Source organism: Arachis ipaensis, chromosome B2, assembly GCF_059453495.1.
Source record: "Arachis ipaensis isolate K30076 ecotype BB chromosome B2, ASM5945349v1, whole genome shotgun sequence".
Taxonomy (NCBI): Eukaryota; Viridiplantae; Streptophyta; class Magnoliopsida; order Fabales; family Fabaceae; genus Arachis; species Arachis ipaensis.
In genome coordinates this window covers 11957453-11982562 of record NC_142437.1, presented here as the reverse complement: position 1 = coordinate 11982562, position 25110 = coordinate 11957453, and the positions used below count along the sequence as shown (strand labels likewise).

At 32.7% G+C, this 25110-nt stretch overlaps 2 protein-coding genes and 1 pseudogene across 2 annotated transcripts in view; 2 read left to right on the top strand and 1 right to left on the bottom strand.

Moving 5' to 3' along the window:
• Window positions 1-25110, bottom strand: part of LOC107628196 (uncharacterized) — a 72267-nt gene that overhangs the window by 11014 nt on the left and 36143 nt on the right. Inside the window, exons 8-11 of the mRNA XM_088504831.1 lie at window positions 16179-16907; window positions 14908-15747; window positions 14087-14809; window positions 10994-11827 (exon numbers count right to left, since the gene is read on the bottom strand). Of these exons, the coding sequence (XP_088360957.1) occupies window positions 10994-11827; window positions 14087-14809; window positions 14908-15747; window positions 16179-16907 (3126 nt within the window). The remainder of the gene's footprint in view (window positions 1-10993; window positions 11828-14086; window positions 14810-14907; window positions 15748-16178; window positions 16908-25110) is intronic.
• On the top strand, window positions 4154-4888 carry LOC148573042 (secreted RxLR effector protein 161 pseudogene; annotated as a pseudogene).
• On the top strand, window positions 21439-24991 carry LOC107628194 (uncharacterized). The gene is made up of 2 exons (XM_016330975.3): window positions 21439-21756; window positions 24742-24991. Exons 1-2 carry the CDS (start codon window positions 21492-21494, stop codon window positions 24849-24851), a joined length of 375 nt encoding a protein of 124 aa, XP_016186461.1. The 5' UTR covers window positions 21439-21491; the 3' UTR covers window positions 24852-24991.

Sequence of the window (25110 nt, the reverse complement as noted above, 5' to 3'; positions counted from 1 at the left end):
AGAGCTACCTGAGCCAACAGTTTTTTTTCTCCTTCAATGTATTCTATTTTGTATTATTCTGTTTAATTTTGTTATGTCTTGAGTCTCATGGAAAAAGGCAAACAGTGAGGTTTGTACGAAAAAGCCATAGAGCGAAAAAAGGCAGAGAGTGCAAAATTAAAAGAAAAAACCATAGATGTCCTTAGAGATCCTTTGTTTATCTATGTTGTGTTTCATGATTCTGTGGGAATCCCCTTGTAAGTTGGGTTAGCACTTTACAGTCTGTAATCAAAGAAGATTATAGTGAAATTCCATCATTGTTGTGATGGAGACTGGATGTAGGCTGCACTGCACTTAGCAGCTGAACCGGGATATATCTGGGTGTAATATTCTCTTTCTTCTACTCCATTTCTGTTTCTACTGCACAGGAGATAAAACCGAAAAATATCTCGTGCCAAGTGACGAGACAAAAATAAAAGTCTCGTGGCTAGGGACGAGACAAAAATAAAAAAATTTCCAGAAGTTGTTTCAAAGACCAGCAAGTGTTCTAAAGTGAAAAAGGGGCTAAGATTCAACCCCCCTTTCTCTTAGCCACTGAAAACCATCAATTGGTATCAGAGCTTGGTCTCAAAGAGATCAAGCTTTGCAGCTTGGAGAAAAGATCCAAATGACAGAAAGCAGTGGCTTAAATCTGGTGTCCTACAACCTTACAGAAGGAGAGTCAAGCAACAGACCGCCTCTTTTCAATGGGAAAAACTATACCTATTGGAAGGAGAGAATGAAGATCTTTGTGCAAGTAGTAGACTACAGACTCTGGAAGATCATCCTGGAGGGACCTCAATTTCCAACTAACACAAGTGCTGAAGGAGTGGTCACTCTTAAACCAGAAGCGAGCTGGACCGAGGAAGATAGAAAGAAGGTGGAGCTAAATGCCAAGGCTGTCAACTTGCTCAACTGTGCCATCAGTTTCGAGGAATACCGACGGGTATCACGATGCACAACGGCAAAGGAAATATGGGACAAACTTCAAATCACTCATGAGGGAACCACCATTGTGAAGAAGACTCGGACTGATATATTGAACAGAGAGTATGAAATATTTGCAATGAAGGAAGGAGAGTCCATTGATGAACTATTTGAAAGATTCAACATCATCATTGTTGGCTTAGATGCTCTGAGAATTACGTATCCTGATTCTGTGCTTGTAAGGAGAGTGTTGAGATGTCTCACAAAAGAGTGGGAAACAAAAGCTTTAATTATTTCTGAGAGAAGTAGCCTAGATTCCATCACTTGTGATGATTTGAGAGGAAACTTACTTGCTTTTGAAAATACTTATTTGAAAAAAGATTCATAAAGGAAAGGAAATGCTTTTTCTTCTGTGACTAACCCTCTGGATAATGAATCCAGTGATAACTCCTCTGAAAATGAGTTTGTATTGTTTGCCAAAACATTCAGAAAAATGGTGAAGTTCAAAGGGAAAGGCAAAGGCAGAGCAGCTCAAGAAAACTGAAGAAAGACCTCAGCAAAGTAACTTGTTACAACTGCAAGGAAACGGGGCATTTCAAATCTGATTGTCCTAAGTTGAAGAAGGAGGAGAAGCCAAAAGGAGGAAAGAAGAAAGGACTGATGGCATCATGGGAGGACTTGGAAAATGACTCAGACAGTGATGAAGAATCCGAGACCAAGTCACAGCATTGTCTCATGGCAGATCACATAGATCAGGTGTGCTTAGCATCCAAACGGAAGGAGAATATGTGGTACATGGACATCGGATGCTCTAGGCACATGACCGGAAAGACAATCTTCTTCATAAAGCTTGATGAGTATGATGGAGGACTTGTCACTTTTGGTGATGATGGTAAAGCAAAGATAGTGGCTGTTGGGAAAGTTGGTAAAAGCTTTTCATCTTGTATAAATGATGTTCTTCTTGTAAATGGTTTGAAACATAATTTACTTAGTGTAAGCCAATTGTGTGATTTAGGATTTGAAGTTGTTTTTAGAAAGTTTGTGTGTTTGGTTGTTTGTGAAAAAAACTGGGGATATTTTATTTGAAGCTAAAAGATGCAACAATGTGTATGGATTGACTCTTGAGGACTTGAAAGAACAAAATGTAACATGTTTTACCTCTCTTGAATCTGAAAAATGGCTATGGCATAGAAAGTTTGGGTCATGCTAGCATGTACCAAATTTCTAAGCTAGTAAAGAAAAATTTGGTTAGAGGAATTTTCAATATCAAATTTGATAAGGATCTTACTTGTGATGCTTGTCAATTAGGTAAACAAGTAAAATCATCTTTTAAACCAAAAGATGGAATTTCAACCAAAAGGCCATTAGAGATGTTACACATTGATCTTTTTGGTCCAACAATGCAAGAACTCAAAGTCTAGGAGGTAAACACTATGGTTTGGTAGTGGTAGATGATTACTCTAGATTTGGTTGGGTATTTTTTCTTGCTCATAAAAATGATGCTTTTCGTGCTTTTTCAACCCTGTGCGAGAAAATTCAAAATGAAAAAGATTTAAAAGTAGCCCATTTGAGAAGTGATCACGGAAAAGAATTTGAAAACCAAGACTTTGAAAAATTCTGTGATGACTTTGGAATTACTCATAATTTTTCATGCCCTAGAATACCTCAACAAAATGGGGTTGTTGAAAGAAAGAATAGAAGCCTTCAAGAGATGACTAGGGCTATGTTATGTGAGAATGAGGTTCCAAAGTTTCTATGGGCTGAAGCTGTAAATACAGCATGTTACATTTTGAATAGGACCATTATTAGAAAAGGGTTGAAGAAAACTCCTTATGAGCTATGGAAAGGAACCCCTCCAAATCTTAAGTATTTCCATGTTTTTGGATGCAAATGTTTTGTGCTTAATAACAAAGAAAATCTTGGCAAATTTGATCCAAAATCATATGAGGGTATGTTTGTTGGATACTCTATCACTAGCAAGGCATATAGGATTTATCTCAAAGAACATAGGACCATAGAGGAATCCATACATGTTACTTTTTATGATTCTAATTTAATTCCCAATACTGTGATAGATAATGAATCAGATTGTGAAGAAGCTGGAACAAGCAAAGAAAATCCCAAATCTGCCCAAAATAAAGAATCTGCCAGTCTAGTTTTGTCTCGTCAGAATGGATGAGATATTTCCATTTTGTCTCCTGAGCTAGCAAGAGAAACTGAAACAGTGAGACCCACAGAAGCTCATCAAAGTTCAACACCAATCCGGAAGCCTAGAGAATGGAAGTCCATGAGGGGTTATTCTCATGACTTTATCATTGGTGATCCCTCTCAAGGTGTAACCACAAGATCCTCAACCAAAAGGCAATCTGAACCAAGCAATTTTGCACTCTTGTCACAATTGGAGCCCAACAATGTCAAACAAGCTCTTGAAGATCCATCATGGGTTAAAGCCATGCAAGAAGAGCTTGCTCAATTCGACAAGAATGAGGTTTGGATACTAGTACCTCATCTGAATAGTAAGAAAGTTATGGGTACTAAGTGGGTGTTCAAAAATAAATTAGGTGAGGATGGAAAAGTTGTTCGTAACAAGGTTAAATTAGTGGCCCAAGGTTACGATCAAGAAGAGGGTATAGATTTTGATGAGTCTTTTGCTCTAGTAGCTAGAATGGAAGCAATTAGATTTCTTCTTGCCTATGCTGCCCATAAAGGTTTCAAAATGTTTCAAATGGATGTTAAATGTGCTTTCCTTAATGGCTTTATTGATAGAGAAGTGTATGTGGCTCAGCCCCCCGATTTTGAAGATAAAAAATTTCCAAACCATATTTTCAAACTATCTAAGGCTCTTTATGGTCTTAGACAAGCTCCAAGAGCTTGGTATGAAAGGCTTAGTGCCTTCTTATTGGAAAATCAATTTCAAAGAGGTACCACGGACACAACTTTATTCATTAAAGCATCTAATGATGATATTCTTCTAGTTCAAGTTTATGTGGATGATATTGTGTTTGGATCGGCCAATGAGTCCTTGTGTGAAGAGTTTGGAAAACTCATGACTAGTGAGTTTGAAATGAGTTTAATGGGAGAGCTAACTTTCTTTCTTGACCTCCAAATTAAACAAACTCCTAGTGGTACTTTTATTCACCAAGGAAAGTATGCTAAAGAATTAATCAAAAAATTTGGCCTAGAAAATTCCAAACCTATGGGAACTCCAATGCATCCAAACACTAAACTTGAAAAGGATGATGATGGAAAAGATGTGGATGAAACAAGGTATAGAGGTATGATAGGATCACTCATGTATCTTACATCCTCTAGACCGGACATTGTTCAAAGTGTGGGTGTATGCTTAAGGTTTCAATCTCACCCAAAGGAATCCCATCTTTCAGCCGTTAAGCGCATCATTAGATACATCAAGGGAACTAGTGAATATGGTTTATGGTACCCAAAATCTTATGAGTTTTGTGTAGTAGGGTTTTGTGATGCAGACTATGCGGGAGATAGAGTGGATAGAAGGAGCACCTCCGGCATGTGTTGCTTCCTTGGAAGCTCACTCAACATGTGGTCAAGCAAAAGACAAGCCACATTGGCTCTATCCACAGCTGAAGCAGAATATATTTTCGCATCTGCATGTTGTTCACAATTAATTTGGCTAAAAACGCAGTTGGAAGATTACAAATTAAAGATCAATAGTATACCCTTATTTTGTGATAATATGAGTGCTATAAATATTTCAAAAAATCCTGTTTTGCACTCAAGAACAAAGCACATTGAAATAAAATATCATTTCATTAGAGAACATGTGCAAAAGGATACTATTGATATTCAATTTGTAAAGTCTGAAGACCAACTTGTTGACATTTTCACAAAATCCCTCTGTGAAGACAGATTCTGTTCGTTAAGAAAAAGCTTGGGAATGATTGATTTAAGTTCTGTTGATAATTTGTGAAATTTTGATTCTACTCAGTTTTATCTCGTAGGAAAGCAGGAGATAAAAACAGAACGTGTGGAATGGGCTATGATCAAGGAGGAGACTGCGCAGAAAGTAACGCTAATGGGCCCCACCAAAATTTCTTGACCCCACTCTGACCGTTTTGTTAGTTCCTCATTTTTTTTTAAAAATCACAATTCTTTTGTTGTCTCATCAAATCTTATTGGAAGAGGATAGTGTCAAATCAAATCTTTCCCTCAACTAATCCCTTGATTCTAGGAAACCACCTTTCAGTTTATTTCAAATAAATGGAAACCACCTTGGGTAATAACCGCCCACCTTGTGCATTAACTCCCTCATATTCTCTCTCCCTCCACATTTAATGCGTCCTAACCTCCCTCCACCCTCACTCAATTCGGTTCCTATTCATCCCTTTATCTCCCACTTCTTCATTTTCATTACCATGAAAAAGAAAACTGCTCCTAGAAAAAGTGAAAGGATTCTACTCTCTCAAAAACTGACCACACCTCAAACTTACACCCACATCCATATTCATTCTACATCTTCATCCTCTCCCTCACCACCATCCAAACACACGGACACCATGAGAACCAAAGTCATTGCCAAGAAAACCTCTTCAAGGAAGAAGAAAGAAAAGGTTCCCGTGCCTGAAGAAGAAGAATCGCACACCTCTTCCATTCCATCACCGCCGCACTCACCACCAAAAAGGACCACACCCGGAAAGAGTACTCAGAAAACCAAAGGGTTTGCCTTGAATAACACCAGGGAGCCAGCAAACTTGGAATCATTGGATTTCAAGAACAAGTTCCACAAATCACACTCTCACTACAATCCGTCTAGGTTCGACTCTTGCGCTTCCTATGAGTTCCATAAGGAGGTTCTGAAAAAATGCCATCTCTGTGCCACCTATCTCGTTAATCTCGACTCACTCACCATCAAAGGGATCAATGTGTCTTCTCTGTTTGAGTCTCTTCAATGGACACCACTGCTCTACATCCAGAAACCGGTTTACCCCGGTTTGGTACGTGAGTTCTATGCCAACATGTGACTGATTGATGGCACCATTCACTCTTATGTGAAGAGGGTTCACATAACTCTGGACACTGTAACCTTTGGGATGGCTCTAGGCTACAAAGAAGAAAGGCCAAGGGCGTATATGGCTGAGAAGTGGGACGCCCAGGTCGGCGTCACCCATAGGATTGTCCTCCAACACATCTATGAAAATTTATCTGGCTTAGATGGCACAACTCCGTCCCACAAAGCCCTCGGTCCCACCAACTCTCTGCTTCACAGGATCATCACTCACATCCTGACCCCTCAAAGCGGATCCCATAATAGAGTAACATTCTCTGACTCTCTCATACTCTTTGCTCTTGTTACATATACTCCTATATCATTTGGTTACATTATGATCAGACACATGTGGGAATCAGTTAAGAGCACCAAAAAGGCGAATATGTCTTATGGCATATTTTTAACAAGTATTTTTGAATATTTTAAAGTTGATCTTTTAAATGAGGCTGTAGAAAATAAGGTATCTATGATCAAAGGAGGAGGAGCTACGAAGGGAACAAAGGGGAAGAAATCAGGAGCCTCGGATAGTGACTTTGAGAGTCGGCCTGAGTCCTCCAAGGCAACCGAATCAATCAAGGAAATTCTCACTGAATTTTCAAACATGTCAGAACTCATGGCGCAATCCCACAAGGCGGCACGCAAGCTAGCCTATGAAAATGAGAGAGCTTGGATGAGGTGCAAGGAGAGGGTAAGTCTGATGCTAGAGAGCCTTGAGGAGGAGTTGGGTGCTGCTAGTGAAGAGGAGGCTGAGGAATCTGAGTTTCACCTGTCTGATGATTAGTCACTGTTTCTTTTATTCTCGTTGGTATTTGGCATGTTTAGGCTCAATAAGATACTATGGTAGTTTGTTTTGGTTCTAGATATATGACACTGTGAAACACTATTGATCTTTTGGATATACTTTGGATATTGTGTTTGCTATGTCATCTTTTGCAAGTGCCCCCTTGATGCTAAAAGGGGGAGAAATGATGCTGAAAATTGAAATTAACAAAACAGGGATGAAATCCTTGAGAGGATTCATGATCTCCTTTGTTTTAAGTTTCAATATTCTGTTGTGGTTATATGTATGATGTTGATAATAATGCATTTGTTCTATCTTGATTATTGATGAATACTAATGTTTGATGCTTTGATGTTTGCTTGATGCTTTGATGTTTGTTGTAATTTAACTTTATCTTGGTAAAATGTTTGATTACTGTTTTTGATACATTTGACTTATCTTGATAAAATGATTGCTGTTTTGGATTTTCTTTGACAGTTCCTTTAAACTGTGATATAAACATGAAGTTTGAAAATTGCTATGGTTTAAAAGGATCAGGCTTGATTAGAAATATTTTCCTTACTATAATTATTTTTTCTCTGATTTGTTAATTGGAAAAATATTTTTAAATCACTTAAAAACAGCTTCAGGTAACATCAAGTTTTGTTTGTACAAAATTGTTTTTGTATGTGATTGAGCAGAAAATCAAATTATTGATAACAAATGAGTTTTGATTATCATACAACTCTGCTCATAAATCAAGCTATTCAACATTACAAAATTTTATATGTTGAATAACATAGTTGCCTTAGGCTTGATAAAAATTGTTACAAGTTGGAGCTTCCCTTGGTAAAACTGGTATATATTAAGGGGGAGTCATGTGACAATTAGAAAGGGGGAGAAATTCAAATATTCAACGGGAGTACTCTTTACTCTAATCTTTAATTTCTTTCCATTTCAATTTTTAATAATGTTTGTCATCAAGGGGGAGATTGATGAGTTTGAAAAACTCTAATTTTAAATTGATGATGATCAAACATTATTAACAGTAAAATTATTAATATAATATATGTTAATTAATTTATTTTGTTGTGTAGGTATGAATTGGGCCGAAAGTAAAAGAAATTTACAAGCCCAATTTGATGAAAAATATTCAGCATAGATATAAATTCTTAATCACTATGGCTAAATTGATTTGGGCCAAAAGAAAAGAAAATTGGCAAGCCCAAAATATGCTAATTGAAGCTCAGCCTTGGAACACATTGTCTAAATTATTTTGGCTGAAGCAATTTACGATAATTTGGGCCAGGAAACCAAAATTAAAAGCCCAACAAAGAGGCTGGTCCGAAACTAAAGGGAACGGGGGGCACAATGCATTTCTTTAACTTAATAAAACCATTTTTTAAATATGCTACAAGCTTCCAACAGAATCCATTTCTAGTGGAATTCAAATTTCATTAAAGTGAAGTTAATACATGCATTGGAAACATGAGAGAGAGTTGGACTTTGATTTGATAGACATCATTAAGCTACACGTTGCTCAGCAAAGGGAGTGGAAAATCAATTCACCTTTATTCTCTTTCTTTGCTTCATTAATTATTGTTCATAATTTCTCTTTCTTCTCTCTCATTTCTTTCTTCTCTATTCGGTCATTACACAGCAAACCATGGAAGTCATGACTAGATACCGAAGAGAGGAAGAAGCACGCCTAAAGACCATTATAATGATGGCAAGAAAAAGAAAACATAAAAATGTAGTGGCTGAGATTCTTATCACTTATGGTAAGATTTGGTGATGAGATCTTGGCTTCTCCATACAAAAAATGGTTGAAGAAGATTTCGGCCAGCTAGGAGAAAATCTTGGAGGGATGGCTTGTCTCTGATTCTACTCAACCACCACAGAAAGTAGCTAGGGTGGCTACGTGATGGAAGAGGCAGAGATTGGAGCAGATAAAGCTATCATCATCATGAAGCATCAAGGGCCAGAAGTTCATCTTGGAGAGCAAGGCAAGGATGAAGGGCTCAGATTGATGAAGATTGATGACCAAGGAAGGACTAGAGGTAATTGCATGTTGGGTTTTGCATGGGTTATCTCTTCTCTCTCTCTGGCCGAACCGGTTCTGTTTGAAGAAGAAGAAGCTTAGCTTGGTTTGTTTGGTTTCAACTGTGGAGCCTTCTCCCTATAAGTAAGGGTGAACAGCCAGGGCTTGAAACAAGGAGAAAGTGTGAGAGTGCAAGGCACAAAATTCTCAGAGCTACTTGAGCTAACAGTTTTTCTTCTCCTTCAATGTATTCTGTTTTGTATTATTCTGTTTAATTTTGTCATGTCTTGAGTCTCATGGAAAAAGGCAAATAGTGAGGTTTGTATGAAAAAGCCATAGAGCGGAAAAAGGCAGAGAGTGCAAAATTAAAAGAAAAAGCCATAGATGTCCATAGAGATCCTTTGTTCATCTATGTTGTGTTTCATGATTCTGTGGGAATCCCCTTGTAAGTTGGGTTAGCACTTTACAGTCTGTAATCAAAGAAGATTATAGTGAAATTCCATCATTGTTGTGATGGAGACTGGATGTAGGCTGCACTGCACTTAGCAGCTGAACCGGGATATATCTGGGTGTAATATTCTCTTTCTTCTACTCCATTTCTGTTTCTACTGCACAGGAGATAAAACCGAAAAATATCTCGTGCCAAGTGACGAGACAAAAATAAAAGTCTCGTGGCTAGGGACGAGACAAAAATAAAAAAATTTCCAGAAGTTGTTTCAAAGACTAGCAAGTGTTCTAAAGTGAAAAAGGAGTTAAGATTCAACCCCCTTCTCTTAACCACTGAAAACCATCATAATATAAACCACTGATATAAATAATAATAAATAAAAAATTCAAATTTATATAATTAAAAAAGAGTACAATACTAATACTTTTATTTGAGTGTTTAAAAATGAGCCTTATTATTTATTTTATTATCATCAAGTATTTTATTACTAAAAATCTATCTGATTAATTCATTTAATGGTTTCTTTTATTTATTTTTTTTTGTTTTTTCCATACTATTTTTGAGTTAAAATTGCCGCAAAATGAATTATTCATCAATTAGTTAAAAGTATTTATTATGGTGTCTAAAAATTATTGTCTAATTACTAAAAAAAATTAAATATTAACTTTAAATTTTAAAATATAAAAATAAAAGAATAAAATATTTAAAAATTACTATAAAAAATAAATTAAATAAAAAGTAAATGCCAAATAAAAAACAATATAGAATTAGAGGTGTGCATGGTCCGATCCGACTCGAAGACTCGATCCGGCCCGAAACACTTTAGGGGTTAATTTGGTGTGATTTCACCGGGTTTAGGGCCGGGTAAGAGTCTCAAAAATAGATCCGATCATTATTTCGGGTCGGGTCTGGGCCATGGCTCGGGTCACCCGAAATCGGCCTGGTGGCCCGGTCATTATACACAATTAATATTTTTTATTATTAGTGATGGATGATGGCTATTCTTATGTGGAATTTAAGTATTGTAAATCTTAATATTTTGTGTTATTAGTTATTATAAGACTATAAGTTAATGTTTTATATTTAAAATGCATAAGATTTTAGACTGATTAATGCATAATATTGTGTTATTTGTCTTTATTTAAATATTTGGTGTTATTAGACAATATTAGTATTGATTATGGTTATACTTTAATTTCAGAGAAGAGTTAGTTCTTGTTTTATTTTTCTAAATGAATTTTATCATGTCAAATAATGGTTGGAGTATTGAAAATTTAGATATTTTCACATGCTAGCTTATAAGAAGGTATCAAGGTAATGTTAATGTTAACGACCCGATTTTCACCCAATTTTTACCCGGTATAATCGTGGCCCGAAAGTGTATAGGTTTTATCGGATCTATGGTCGAATTCAGGTCTAATAAATAGGTCCGGTATATATTTCGAGGCGAATCTGGGTCACATCAAACCCGATTTTACTCTACCCATACACACCCCTATATAGAATTGGCCTTAGTTAAATATAACCAAGTGTTTAACTTTCTAAGGAAAATATTTCAAAGTGGCACATAGTAAAATTTTATTTGGAGAAGGGTTTTTATTTATTGGATTTGGATCTTCTAAAACTTGAATTTCACTTTAGAGAGTAAAATATAATCTCTCACCATTTATTTTATAGGTGAGACCAAAAATAAATATGAAAGAGAAACTATTAAAGGGTAGAAGTCTCTAACCTGAAATTCAAACTTTAGAGGATCTAAATCCAATCCTTATTTATTACCTGACTTAGAGACTGCAATACTACTAGAGCGGCATTATTAAGATCACGGAGGAAGACCAAATCATCACTGGAGTAGTTGTAAGAAACTTGAATGCTTCTAGAAACGCCGACATTTCCATGAGAGAAAACTTTCATCTTGGAGCAATTCACAATGTCCAGTTGAATGAGAGATGGCAACTTCAGAGTGACATTCCCTGAATAAAAGCATTCCAGGCTTTCCAAAGATCGAAGGGTTATCCTCTCTAGCTGCTTAAATTCAACTTCGTCTTCCGTCATAGCACTCTGCTGTTCTTCCCCCACGATTTCTTTCAATGATTCACAACTCTGAACTTGCAACTCCTCAAGGTGTATTAGCATTTTCGCTGTTGAAGATGTGAATAGACGCAGCATTGCATCACACGATTGTATGTGCAGTTCTTTCAGAAAGGAGCAAGATTGTAGCAATATTGTTGTCAATTTTGGACAATAATAAACATCGAATAGACGCAGTTGCTTTGACAAGAATTCTACTCCACTGATGGATTTCAACTCATCTAAGTTGGATAGCTTCAATTCTTTCACGTTTCCAAGAATCTCCTTATTAGTAGCTTCATCATGGGAGGGAAATATATTTTTGAGGTTTTCATCACAGTAAAAGCTTACTCGCAGCGTTTCCAAGTTGGGTGTCTTCTCAAATAATTCAACTGGCACATTAGAGTTCCTTTTCTCATCATCATCAAGAAGGGAAAGTTCATTCAAACTCTCAAGATTTTCGTTATTCAATTTTGTCAACCATGAACTTAAAGCTTGAGTGTGTCTCCAATTCAGAGTCAAATTTTCCATCTTGGAAATATCCTATGACAGAAACGGTTGATAAGTATAAATAACTTTTTGAAGCTTAGGATTATAAAAAGTAACAACTAATTATTTCAAAATTGTAAATTTGTTAGCCCATTGACTCTAATAAGTATCAATTATTTTAGATATAGACAATTATTATATAGCGTTTACAAAATAACTATCATTAGGATTTAGGTTTAAGGTTTACTAAAACTAACTTTTTGTGTATTATTCAAATAAGTATTAAACTATTAATATCATTCTACAAATATTTCATAAAGAATAAAAAATTTTTAAGAGTAAAATTATAAAAAAATAAATTTATTTAGAATAAAAGTAATATGATTAAGTGTAATTTATTTAGATGTAATTAAAAAATAATTGAATAACTATGTACAGTAAAAAATTGATATTATTAAAGAATAAAATTAAAATTTATTTCTATGTATCGTTTTTATCTCCAACGTTTTTGTCCTATTTAAGTCCCTAATATTTTAAAATCGTTTCTATTTTATCCCGCCGTCAACTCTGTTAATCCCTAATGACAAGAAAATATTGAGTCAATTTTAAAATGTTAAGAATTTAAATAGAACGATTTAGACATTAGAAATAACATTAAAATTAACCCTAAATGTAGGAAATAAAAATACTTTACTGTAATTATCATATATGGTTTAGGTTTTAATAAAACTAACTTTTGGTGTATTACTCAAATAAGTATTAATATCTTTTTAATCAAATAATCTAAAAGCGCATAAATTAATTTTATATGATTAATTATATAAACAATCATTTAAAACAAAATTTAATTTGCAGACTTCTTCATTAGAAAACAGAGAAAAAAAATTAAAAGAAAGTGAAAAACATACAATAATGTTTTTTTCACATCAGAAAATATAAAAAAAAAAATGAGTATTTATCGAATACTCTTTTCAAATTCAAAAGTGTGTATGTCATTCAACATAATTGATAAAATGAGTTTTAAGTTACTATTTATTTTTGAAATAGTGCAAGTAACATTAAGAATATAAATCTATTATATATCTCTAATTTTAGAACCAAAATATGTCACATGTCATTATTTTATTATAATTAGAATTAAATCTTTCTTTTTAAAATTAAGAAATTTTTCTCTCCTCCTTACTAATTTTATAACAAAAATGTACTACATGTCACTCTCTCATTATTATTGAAATTAAATCTTTCCCTCCAAAATTATAAAATTCCTCCATCATCTTTACTAATTTTACAACCAAAATGTGCCACATGTTACTCCCTCATTGCAATTGAAACAAATTTTTCCATCCAAAATTAAAGAGTTCTCCTGTTCTTCCTCTTCCTTTCTCTATTTCTCTCATTCTTTCAACTACTCTATTTATTTTATATATCATTATCAATATTAATGACTAATTACTAATTTGACAATCAAAATGTATAACATGACATTCTTTAATTGCATTAAAATTAAAATATTAAAATTAAAATTGAAATATACATATATTATGTATCATATATTACTATCTAATTTAATAATCAAATATGACATATGACACATGACACTTTCTTATTAAAATTGAGAGAAAATATTTTTTTTTTAAATTAATAAACTTCCTTCCTAAATTCTCTCATCTAGCTCTCTCCATTTTTCTACTTCTCTCTACTATTTTTACTTTACGACAAATCAAAATATGTTATCCGATATTTTTTTATAATTAAAATAAAAATGTTCCTTCTAAAATTAACAAACTCTCACTCTCACTCTAATTCTTCATCTTTATCTTTCTCTCTCTATTTGTGCAACAAACTTAATAGGTAACACCTAATTAAATGCAAAAGTATACACGTTAAATTATTTTAAATTTTAGATAACGAATGTTAAAATTAATTATTAATAAAAATTAGACTTTTTCATATAAAAATAATAACTAAAAATTTTATTATTTGATTTTTTATCTACAGATACCTTGGTCTTCTTAGCCAGAGACTTTTGTCAATTTACAACGTTTTTTTGTAAAAATAGTTTGATTTTATAAATCTTTTGTGCCATGCATAATCTATACTTTCAGAACAAAGTAGAACGTAATTTTAAAAAATTTAGGAGTAAAAATACTAGTATGAGATCTAAATCCTATAAAATAAAATGACTCATAAATATAAAATGAAAAGTTAATCATTATTAAAATAGAATAATGAAACTCAAAAGTTGTTATAATAAAATACTTTCACCTTAGAGGATATTATAACAAATAATAAATAACAATATAAATTATTTACCTTTATATTCATGAAAAGTGGTTGCTTAGCAGTTGAAGTGCTGTTTTGGTTTTCGTCTCGTTGACTCTGAAATAGCTCCAGTTGATCGTTGCAATCATATACCTCTAAGCAATTTAACTTAGGGCATTCCAGAGTAAACTTCTGAGAGCAAAAGCCTGTAAGATTTGGCAAATAGCACAATTCCAATGTGGTTAAACAAGGAAACACAAGATTTTCATCAACAGTTCCAGCTTCTTCTGCTTCAACAATGTTGGGTAACTCATCACAAGATCTAACATGAAGTTCCTCAAGCTTCTTAAGATCTCTGGCCAAGGCTATAGGAAATAGGGTTCTCAAATCCTCACAGCCATTGACAGTCACTATTTGTAGACTTTTGAAGCTGAGAATTCCTTGTTTTTCCGGGTTCCACACATGTCTCACATTTGGAAGCGATATCAAAGTTAGCTTCTTCAGTTGGAACGATGTTTCCTTGATCTTAGTATCATTCATTTCAAAAATCCCTGTTATTTTGTCGCAGCTATACACTTCCAATTCTTTTAGGTTCTTGAAACTAAAAAGAACATTTGATGGAATTGCGTATGGTTCGAACTCACAACCACTCAGCTTCAAAGATTTCAAATTGTTAAACAATTCTTGTTGAAGGCCTGCTTCTTTGCATGTCCATAGTTGTTGTAGATGAGGATGATCAGAAACACTTAATTCCTCCATGCCTTTGAAAAATATCTGTCATTATATTAAATTTACAATTATATTTCCTATATTATTCTTTACCTCTAATTCAAACAATCTTATTCGAGTCAAATAATTTATTTAGACAATACCTTTTTGTTGAATATATCTCGTATTGTTTCTTGTAAATTGTTTGTCCAGTACGCTTCCACCTTGTCTTTTTCATGGACAACATATACTTTTCCCAACTTGGGCAGTGGTTCCATGTGTTCTTCTTGGGAGAAACTTTTCAATTTGGGACAAGCACTCACCACAAATTTCTCTAATGATGGAAACTGAAACGCACAACTCTTGGACCTGCAAAAGCTTTCAAGGCGCTTGAGAGACACAAGTTCAATTGTCGTCAGTTGTTTGAAAATGATGTCATATTTGTCTTTATTATCTTCTTCTCTTCCTTCTTGTCCTTCCTCTGATACAATTTCCTCAAGAGATTCACAATTAATTACCTTCATGGTGTTGAGTTGACCCAAGCTGCTAGCAGTTGATGGTGACATTAAATATTTTAATCTTTTACAGTCAACCACTTCAAGCTTTGTCAAGTTAGAGAGAAATACATCAGAAGGTGCTATGGTTTTCAAACTTGGGCATTTTTGAAAAACCAATGACTCTATCCTTTGAAGAATGGGGTCTCTTTCGAAGCCAATGTTCTCAAGATAAAGTAGATATGTTAGCTTCAAGCTTTTCAGCTGTGGAACAACTCCTAAGCTTTCAATCTTAGCAAGCCTTTCAAGAGGCACCAATTCTCGAAAAGAACCATTATTCAAGCATAGATTCTTCATATTAGGATTGCTATAAAGGAAAGAATACAGAATTTTAGTATCTTTCAGTCCAGATAATTGAAGCTCTTCTAGATTATCCTTTCGATAATCATAGTTAGTCGATGACGTTGCATGTCTCGACTCAACTTGAATTGACTTCAAATTGTTCATTACCTACATGAAATAAATCATCACAGAAAAATTAATTTAGCATGCATGAAGTTAAATATATCAAAATGCAAATTCATACACGTATTCTACGTCATTTTAATTGGGGTTTAATTGTGACGATATTTTGACTTTGTAAAATTTCATGCGATCATGAAATTTTTTTTTCAATGGTTGAAGGTTAAATCCAAAAAAGAATAAACAAAACATGTCCCTAGTAATTAATAATAGAGCATAAGATATATATATATATACTCATCTTAGACCCATAATTTTCTCTCAAACCTCAGGGACATTTTTATTTGATGATAATGTAAAAGAGTTTAATTTACAACCACGCCCATTGAATCTAATCAATTTTATTTTATTCTAATTTATTTTTCTTCTGCTATTATGAAATAACAATAGAAATAAGAGTTTGAAGGTAATGTTATTACCGTTTCAGGAAAGAGGGCAGGCTTTTTTTGTTCATCTATGATTTCTTCTTCTTTGAATGGTTCCAAGTTGTCACATTGTTCAATAGACAAGTTGTTGAGTGCTGAAAAATTTATTCCATAAGCTCCTGGATAGAAATCCTTGAATTTTGGTAGTCTCAAAAATTTGATGGTTGCAAGTTTCAAAAAGTTCAATTCAGTAAGACTGCTGGCATCTTCTTTCTTGGAAACAATTTCCCTCAATTGAGAGCAATCCGAGACCACAAGCTCTTCAAGATTATTTTCAAGTGTTTTAGCGACAGGAGCAGAAAATATGTTTTCCAACCTTTTACAATCTTGAACCCATATCTTATGCAAATTGTTTAACTTAAGAATCTCTTGAAGCTGTTTTTTCTTCATGTTAAACATATGCTCTAATTTTGGAAGTGATTCAAAATGAACATCTTGCAACTTGGGTGTTGCATCCTTAGAAGTTCGCTTCTTTTCCCAAGCTGCTGCCTCAAATATAGCTTTCATTGACTTACAATTAGTAACGCTTAAGTTGCTTACATGCTGAAATATTCCCACCACATTAGAAGTGAAAACATGGACCAGTTTATGACACTCATCAATGGCTAGGCTCTCCAACTTTTCAAAAGAGTCTTTTGGGAGTTCAAATTCATTATTGCATATCCCACTCAAACTCTTCATGCTTTTCATTTTAATACTCTTCAAATTTGGAAAGATGGTAACCTGTTGTGTGGTTCACAATGCAATAGCAAAAAACAACAACTAAGTCAAATGTCACAAAATCAAACCAACAAAGAGAGATCGCCAAAGAAATGCTTGCATTGCTATTTGCAAGTTGGCATCACGAACAAAACTAGTAACAGTAACTCATCAAAATCATAATATTGCAATGTTGGGCTTTAATTTAATTTAGACTTGCTTTGATAAAAGCACAAGTTTTTCATTTTGTGTTTATTAAATAAAAAATCATGTACTTGTAATTTTTAAAAGATCAAAATATTTTTAAAAATATTTAAGATGAAATTTTTTAAAAAATTTAGAAGTCTAATATAACTTCATATATTTTAAATTTAACATTTAAATTTATGTCTTTTATAGTATTTTTAAATTTTAAAAGTTATTTTATTAAATGTAATTATTTTTACTTGTGTTATTAAAAGTCTTTTTTAATTTGATTTACCAAACATAAATACTATACTTTTAAAAAGTAAAAATTTTACCAAACCAAGTTTTAACACTAAAATGTATTTTTGGTGATAAAACTTAAGATGAATATATATACTTTTTATAAAATATATAAAATAGTTTAAAACAAAAAATTTATATATAAAGTGGACTATAAGTAAAATTATGCAAATATTGAATTGAAGTTTATTTATTTAACTTCATATAATTATATTTATCTTTATTCATTTTAAGTACGTAGTAACCTCTATTTTATTACTTTTATAGTATTTTTAGCTATATTTAAATATTATATTACAAAGATAAAACTATTAGATAATATATATATAAATATAAATATAATATTTTAATAGTTAACAATTAAATAATATTTAATTTTTTAATTTTATTTTTTATAAATCAAGAAAAAATATATTTTTAACAATATTATTACAACTACTATATAAATAGTTAAAAGAAAAATAAAAGTAATATATAAGTGACAAGGATAATATATAACTAATGAATACAATAAAACTTAAAAAAAATGACTAAAATAATGTAAAAAAACATTATACATTCTAGTGTTTTAGGGAGTTTATCATCATTTAATTAGAAAACTTAAAGAAGAATTATGGTTACGTTAAGAATAGAAGAGAAACAATAAGAGGCATGATATTAGTAACCACTATTCTACGTTTACACTAAAATCAATTAATGAAATCAGCATAAAATATGAGATTATATAAGAGGATATAAAGAATGATGAAATAAATATTAAATTATATAATAAATATAAGAAAAAATATGAAAGAAGAGAATGAATTAAATTTTATTATTTAATTTATATTTATTAAAAAAATAACATTAATATTGAAGGCAATGAGTAACTTAATAAAAATAAAGAATAAAAATAATATGAAAAATAAGCCTAAATATTAATTTTATAAAGAAGAATGAAAAGATATGGAATTCATATGAAAGAATTAAATAAATTTTATAATTTAATTATATTTATTAAAGAGAAATAATATTAAGATTAAATGCTTAGAATAAATGTGAAAATTATGAATTGATAATAAGTTGATTACATAAATGCTATTTAATTACTATGATATTCTAAATGTGATTATATAAATAAATTATTTTATAGCATAATTACATATATTATATATAGATGATGGTATTAATATTAAAAAATATAGTAACCTAAAAAAATAAATATAAAAAAAGTAATATAAAAATATAAGAAGAATTCTAAGTCATAATGTAAAAAAAAAAAAAATTAGATTATGCCACCTTGAAAAAAAGTATAATGTGACATAATAAAAAAATATTAAGTATGAGTGAAAAATATATACTAACACATTGTAGAGAACTCTCTCTTATTCTTGAGAAATTTTAATATTATAATTGTGCTAAATTTATGGTCTCTTGTTTAAGATTATCTTTATGATAAAATTCAATTTAAATTCTTTTTTCCAAGTAACGATATTTCATATTAAAGGAATAAATTAGCACATATAAACTTTTTCTTGTGATTTTTTAAAATTTATTTGAAATAATTATCCTTTAAATAAATTTTAATAAGTATTGCTAATGTTAACTTTTTTTTCATAACCTATCATCATTAAATTTTCTTAAGAAGAGTACATAGAGTAGGGGAAAAAAACTTAGTATCATTATGTAGATTAAAGAATATTATATGGAAAAATTATATGCTATCTAAGAAAAATTTTATATGAAAAAATGAAATGACGTGAAATATCTAAGAACGATAATAGAATTACTTTAATTTCTCTTATCTCAAAAAAAGTAAATGAAGGAAAAAGAATTTTAGTATCATTTCGTAAATTAAAGAATATTATGTTATCTAAGAAAAAAATTATGTGATGAAATAAAATAATGTCAAATATCTAAGAATGTCACCTAAAAAAAAATTATGTAACAAAATAGAGTAACGTGAATGTTTAGAAATGATTGTAAATTGTATATTTTTTAATATATTATAAATAGATAGATAAAGTTTTAAATATACACATTGAAAGAAGGTAAAAAAAAAAAAGAAAAAGAAATGTTACTTATAAATTTTTCTTTCACAAATAAAGGTGCATGAGATTTTTTTTTCTTATGGAAAAAGATTTTTCTTCTTTTACACAATTTGTGTACCTCCTATTTTTCTCTCTCTAATTTTTTTTAATTTAATAAATAAGATCATTTTGTGGAATAAAAAATTTCTTAGCTTACTCCATAAAATATATGAGTGCCTCATGCAAAACATCTTCTAACATAAAAAGAATTGTAAAATGATAAAACTGAGATTAATTATAATTAAATTTATACAATTATACTATGTGTATACTAAAATTAGTTATTAAAATTAATTATTAATATAAAATATATATTAGAATACAAATATACATTAAAAATAATTTAAATTACACATATATTTATACAAAAATACATTAGTAATTAATTTTAGTATACAAATAACATTTTTAAAAATTATAGCACGTAAAATATTGATTTAAAAGTGAGTAAATTCTTACCTTTTTCATTTTAATTACTCACTTCTTCACTTTTAAATAAAAGAGCTTTATTGGTCTCAAATCTCTATTTTATTCTTAAAATGAAAAGCATGAAGTATACAAAAATCTAACATATTGAATTGAATTGAATATGTCCACGAATATAGATAGATCAAGTGGAACATAGCACAAAGAAGGTTAAAGCACGAGAGATCATTGATATCAATGATAACGATGATAGCATGGGGATAACAGAAGAGAAAATAGTTGAATCTCCCACAACACAAAAATCATCGTATAACAATTTACTTTTGTCAATCTTTGAAATCAAGAACCAAAGGAGTGATGTCAACCAAAACATGGTTACGGAGGACTCTCCTAATCCGGAAGACCAGTGGTATAAAGAGGAGGAGGATCCCACTAAACGGGACAAATCGTTTGATCCTTGTCCTGTGATTTCTGTATTTAAGAAAGAATTTGATGAATGGTACAAGTCATGGCAAGTGACGCTTATTGTCAAAGTACTTGACAAATGAGTACATCTGGTTTTTTTGGAGCAGCGACTCAATAGAGATTAGGTAAAGTAAGGTATGATTAGTGTTATTGATATGGATCGTGATTATTTATTGATTCATTTTTTAGATGAGAAAGACTGTTCTCTAGTGGCTTGGGTTTGTATTATATTCCAAATATTTCTATTGAACATCATAGCAAATGTTTCTTATGGCAGGTGAGATCTGCTATTGGGACCATGATAAAAATAGATCATGCTATCTCTATCCATCTTAGAGGAAAATTTGCTAGAATATGCATTGAAATTGATATAACCAATAAATTGTTGCCAAGGATATTGGTTTTGGGAAGGACTCCCAATGTTGATTATGAAGGATTGCATCTTATCTACTTCAATTGTGAGAAGTATGGCCACCATTTTGAATAATGTACTAAGGTGGTGGCTAGCCCAGCCACCCATTGGGAGGAGGAGACGATTGTTGAGATCGAAGGGAATAAAATTAGCCAGGATCTTGCCTCCATTAATGATAAGATTGACAATATCAAAGATCCCAATTCTGGACATGATACTAGCACATTAATTAAAATTCTCCAGATTTTCGGCCTTAGATGATGGTGAAACGGTACATCTGAATGAATCAAGAGAAACGTAATCTGGATAAGAAGGTGGTTTCGAGTAGGATTGAATCCCATCATAGTAGAGAGAAAAAATTGTCAATACCTAAACATAATATGGAAAGAGGATCCTGATTCAATGTCCTATTTGAGAATAACGTTGATGATGCGTGTGAAATGGAAAAACATGAGAAATCACATGAAGATGCCACCATGCATAGTGAGCCAACTAAGACCCAAGCCCATGTGAAAATGGAAAGTTCAATGTCTATCCAAAAAAGAATTTGAGCAGGAAAAAATCTTCAAAGGACAAAAAATCATATGACAACTAAGATTAGGCCAATTTTTTCAGGAAAACGTTTCAAGCCCAAACAAAAACTTATTGAGAAGGTAATGGAAACTGGAAAGAACTCCTATCATTTCTTATTCTTCTACATCAAAGCTCCTCCCTCGCACCTCTCGTTCCAAAAATTATTAGGTGGAACCCATGGAAATAGACATGCTTGAGACTATGAGAATTATGCAGAATCAACAATGGAAAGCTTTTGATGTCTCTAAAATGCTGAAGAGCAGGCCCGAGAACCAAGTTCCCATGTGTGAGGCTCCCAGCACTTCTACTGAGCAAGGGAATACGTCTGGTAAAGCAATGCTCAAGGACAAAGTGGTTCCGACAGAAAAACCTCCTGATGAAAGTACGAAGAATTTGAGAGGCACCCAGAAGGAAAAAGAGCGGATGTCTCCAGAAAGAAGTGGTAATGCTAGAAAGGTGACTGCTAAAGTTTAATTTGGTTAGGTCTTTCGACCTCTTTCTCCTTTTCATTAGTTATCATGAATTTTCTGGTTTGAAATTGCCGTGGTGTTGGAGAATAGAATTTTTCATCTCTGATTAGAGACTTCGAAAGAGATTACAATGCTAGTTTTATTATTTTGATTGAGACCCACATCAGTGGTGATAAGGGAAAAGCTGTTCGTGATAAAATGGGTTTGGATAGGAGTTTTATTGTGGAAGCGAAAGGGCATTTTGGTAGTTTTTGGTATTTATGTAATAAGGGTATCTGGAGTGTAGATGTCTTATGTCACAATATGCAATTTATCCATCTTCAATTAGCTAGCGGATCATCTCTTTCTTGGCTTTTCACTACTATTTATGGCAGTTCGCAGAGACTCCTGCGCAAAACTTTGTGGAATAATTTGAGAACTCTGGAATTCGATATCAGTTTATCTTGGTGCCTATTGGGAGACTTTAATTCTCTGATGCATGATTATGAAAGCAAAGGTGGCGCCATGGGGCAGTACTGCAGTATCATAGAGCGTGTTCTGATTTTAAGGATTGCATTTCTGAATGTAGGTTACTGGATCTGGGTTATGTTGGATAGCCTTTTACCTAGAAAAGGAGAGACCTTGTGGAGAGACTAGATAGAGGCCTCTGTAATTTGAATTGGAAAATTGTCTTTTCTAAAGCTAGAATCTAACACCTCTCTATGCTAAAATTTGATCACACTCCCCTCCTTCTGACCTTTGCTCCTACTCTTGCACCTAATAGAGGTACATACCTTTTAGATTTGTGGCAGCCTAGTTAAATCATTCTAACTTTGAAGATTTTCTTAGCAATAATTAAGAGTACAAGGACTTTTGGAAAACTGTATTTATAACTTCCAAAAAGCTCTAAGGGTTTGGAATCACGACGTGTTCAAGAATATTCATTTTAGGAAGAACCGCATCTTAAGGAGACTTCATGAGATCACTAATAGTCTCAATACCAGTAGTAATAAATTTTTAGAGAAACTACAAATAAATTTGTGAAAAGAGTATCAGAAAATTCTGGAGCAAGAAGAGTTGCTTTGGTTCCAAAAATCTAGATACAAATGGATTGAATTTGGAGAAAAAAATACCAAAACACTTTCACGGTAAAACTACAACTAGAAGAAGAAGAAATAAAATTGAAACTCTTCAAGATGAGCATGGTAACTGCTGGATTTTGGAAAAGATGGCTCTTGAGGTAATGGCCACTAATTGTTATACAAATTTATATAAAAATGATATGCCAAATGTTCCCTTTATCCTCAAAGATGTGTTTTCTTCACTTAGTCATTCTGAGCTTGTTGTCTTCAATACCTCCATTGAAAAAATCAGAGAATTGTTGTTTAGCATGGGGCCCTTAAATCCCCGAGTAAAGATGGTATCCAAGCAGATTTCTATCAAAGTAAGTAGGAAAGAGAGGGGGCTGACCTCTGCAATTTGATTAAAGGTATTTTTGTGACTCCCTAAAAAGTGGAAGAGATTAGTAAAACTCTTATTACTCTTATCTCGAAAGTAGAATCAGTTACCTCCCTGAAGAAAATGCGGTCGATTAGTCTGTGTAAAGTTTCTTACAAGATTATTAAGAAAATCTTGTCTAGAAGACTAAGGAGGGTGATGGAAAAGTTAGTAGTTCCCAATCAATGCAGCTTTGTTTTGGGTCGTCATGGTTCAGATAATATTATCATATCCCAAGAGGACATTCACTCAATGAGAAATAAGAAAGGAAAAAAAGGGATGGATGGCGATCAAGATTAATCTTGAAAAGCGTATGATTGATTGAAATGGAGTTTTATCAAAGACACTTTGGAGGATATTAGCCTTCCCCAACACTTTATCCATCTAGTCTATACTAGTATCACTACTGCAAGGATGAGGGTCTTGTGGAATGAAAAAGTTTTGGATGAATTTTTTTCCTCTAGAGGCATTTGTCAAGGAGACCCTATCTCCCCCTATATCTTTGTGCTATGCATGGAGCGGCTATCTCAACTTATTAATGTGACTATTGAACACAATCTTTAAAAACTGATTCACTTAACCAGTGGTGGTCCTAACTTCTCTCACTTATGCTTTGCCGATGACCTTATCCTTTTCTCCGAGGTTAGTATGGAACAAGCTGAGATGATAAGCAATGTGTTAAAAGATTTTTGTGTTAGTTCTAAGCAGCGAGTCAATAATGAAAAGACCAAAATCTATTTTTATAATAATGTGTATCATCATAATGTTTTCGTACTGAGATTAGTAAAGACTTTCAATTCGCTGGAACAGAAAATTTGGGGAATATCTTGGGGTTCCTCTTTTAAGGTTAACAAGGATACTTATTAGGGGATCATTGACACCATGAACTCAAGTCTCAATAATTGGAAAGCCTCCTCGTTGTCCTTAGCAGAAAGAACTACCCTAGTGAGATCTATCATTTCTACTATTCTTAGTTATACTATGCAAACTGCTACTTTACCGATATCTACTTGTAATATTATTGATCGAAAATGTAGGAACTTTATACAAAGTACTTCAGAGTAGTCAAAGAAAATGCATCTCCTAAATTGGGAAAAAGTGTCAAGACCAAAGGTTGCTGGTGGCTTGGGAATTCAACATGCTAGTTCTCTTAATCGAGCTTTTATGATGAAGATCAGTTGGAGCTAGTAGAAATGAAAGATAACTTGTGGGTTAGAGCTCTGAGAGCCAAGTACAGATGTGAAAATGACATTATCCCAGATGTCAGAAGGAAAATGAACGAGTCCAATCTTTGAAAAGGAGTTTGTGCAGCTTGGAATGATGTGGAAAGGAACTCCACGTGGCATATCGGCAATGGCGAAAAGATCAACTTTCGAAAAATAACTGGGTTCCTAAAGTTGGAAAGCTGAAAAAGCATGTCATCCAACCTCTAGACTCTAGTGATTTGAATGTATCTCTAAATGATTTCTTATCTATTTCAGGTGAATGGGATAAAGATAGTCTAAGGAGTTGGCTGCTAGCTGAGTTGGTTGATCAGATTTTGTGCATCCCCCTCCGTCTCCCTGGAATAACTCAGGTAGAAATGGTGTGATCTTTCTTCTTATGGTAGTTTCACTTTGAAGATTGCTACAACTCGCTGGAAGAAGTCGTTACTACCATGAGTGGATGTTCAAGCTAGTTTGGAATTAGAAGGACCTAAAAAGGATTAGATCATTTATGTGGCTAACAAATCAGAACGCCATCCTTTCTAAAATAGAGAGACGTAAAAGACATACGAACACTTCAACAAAATGTCCAAAATGCGGCTAGGATGAAGAGACAACTCTTCATATTCTTAAGGATTGTTCCTT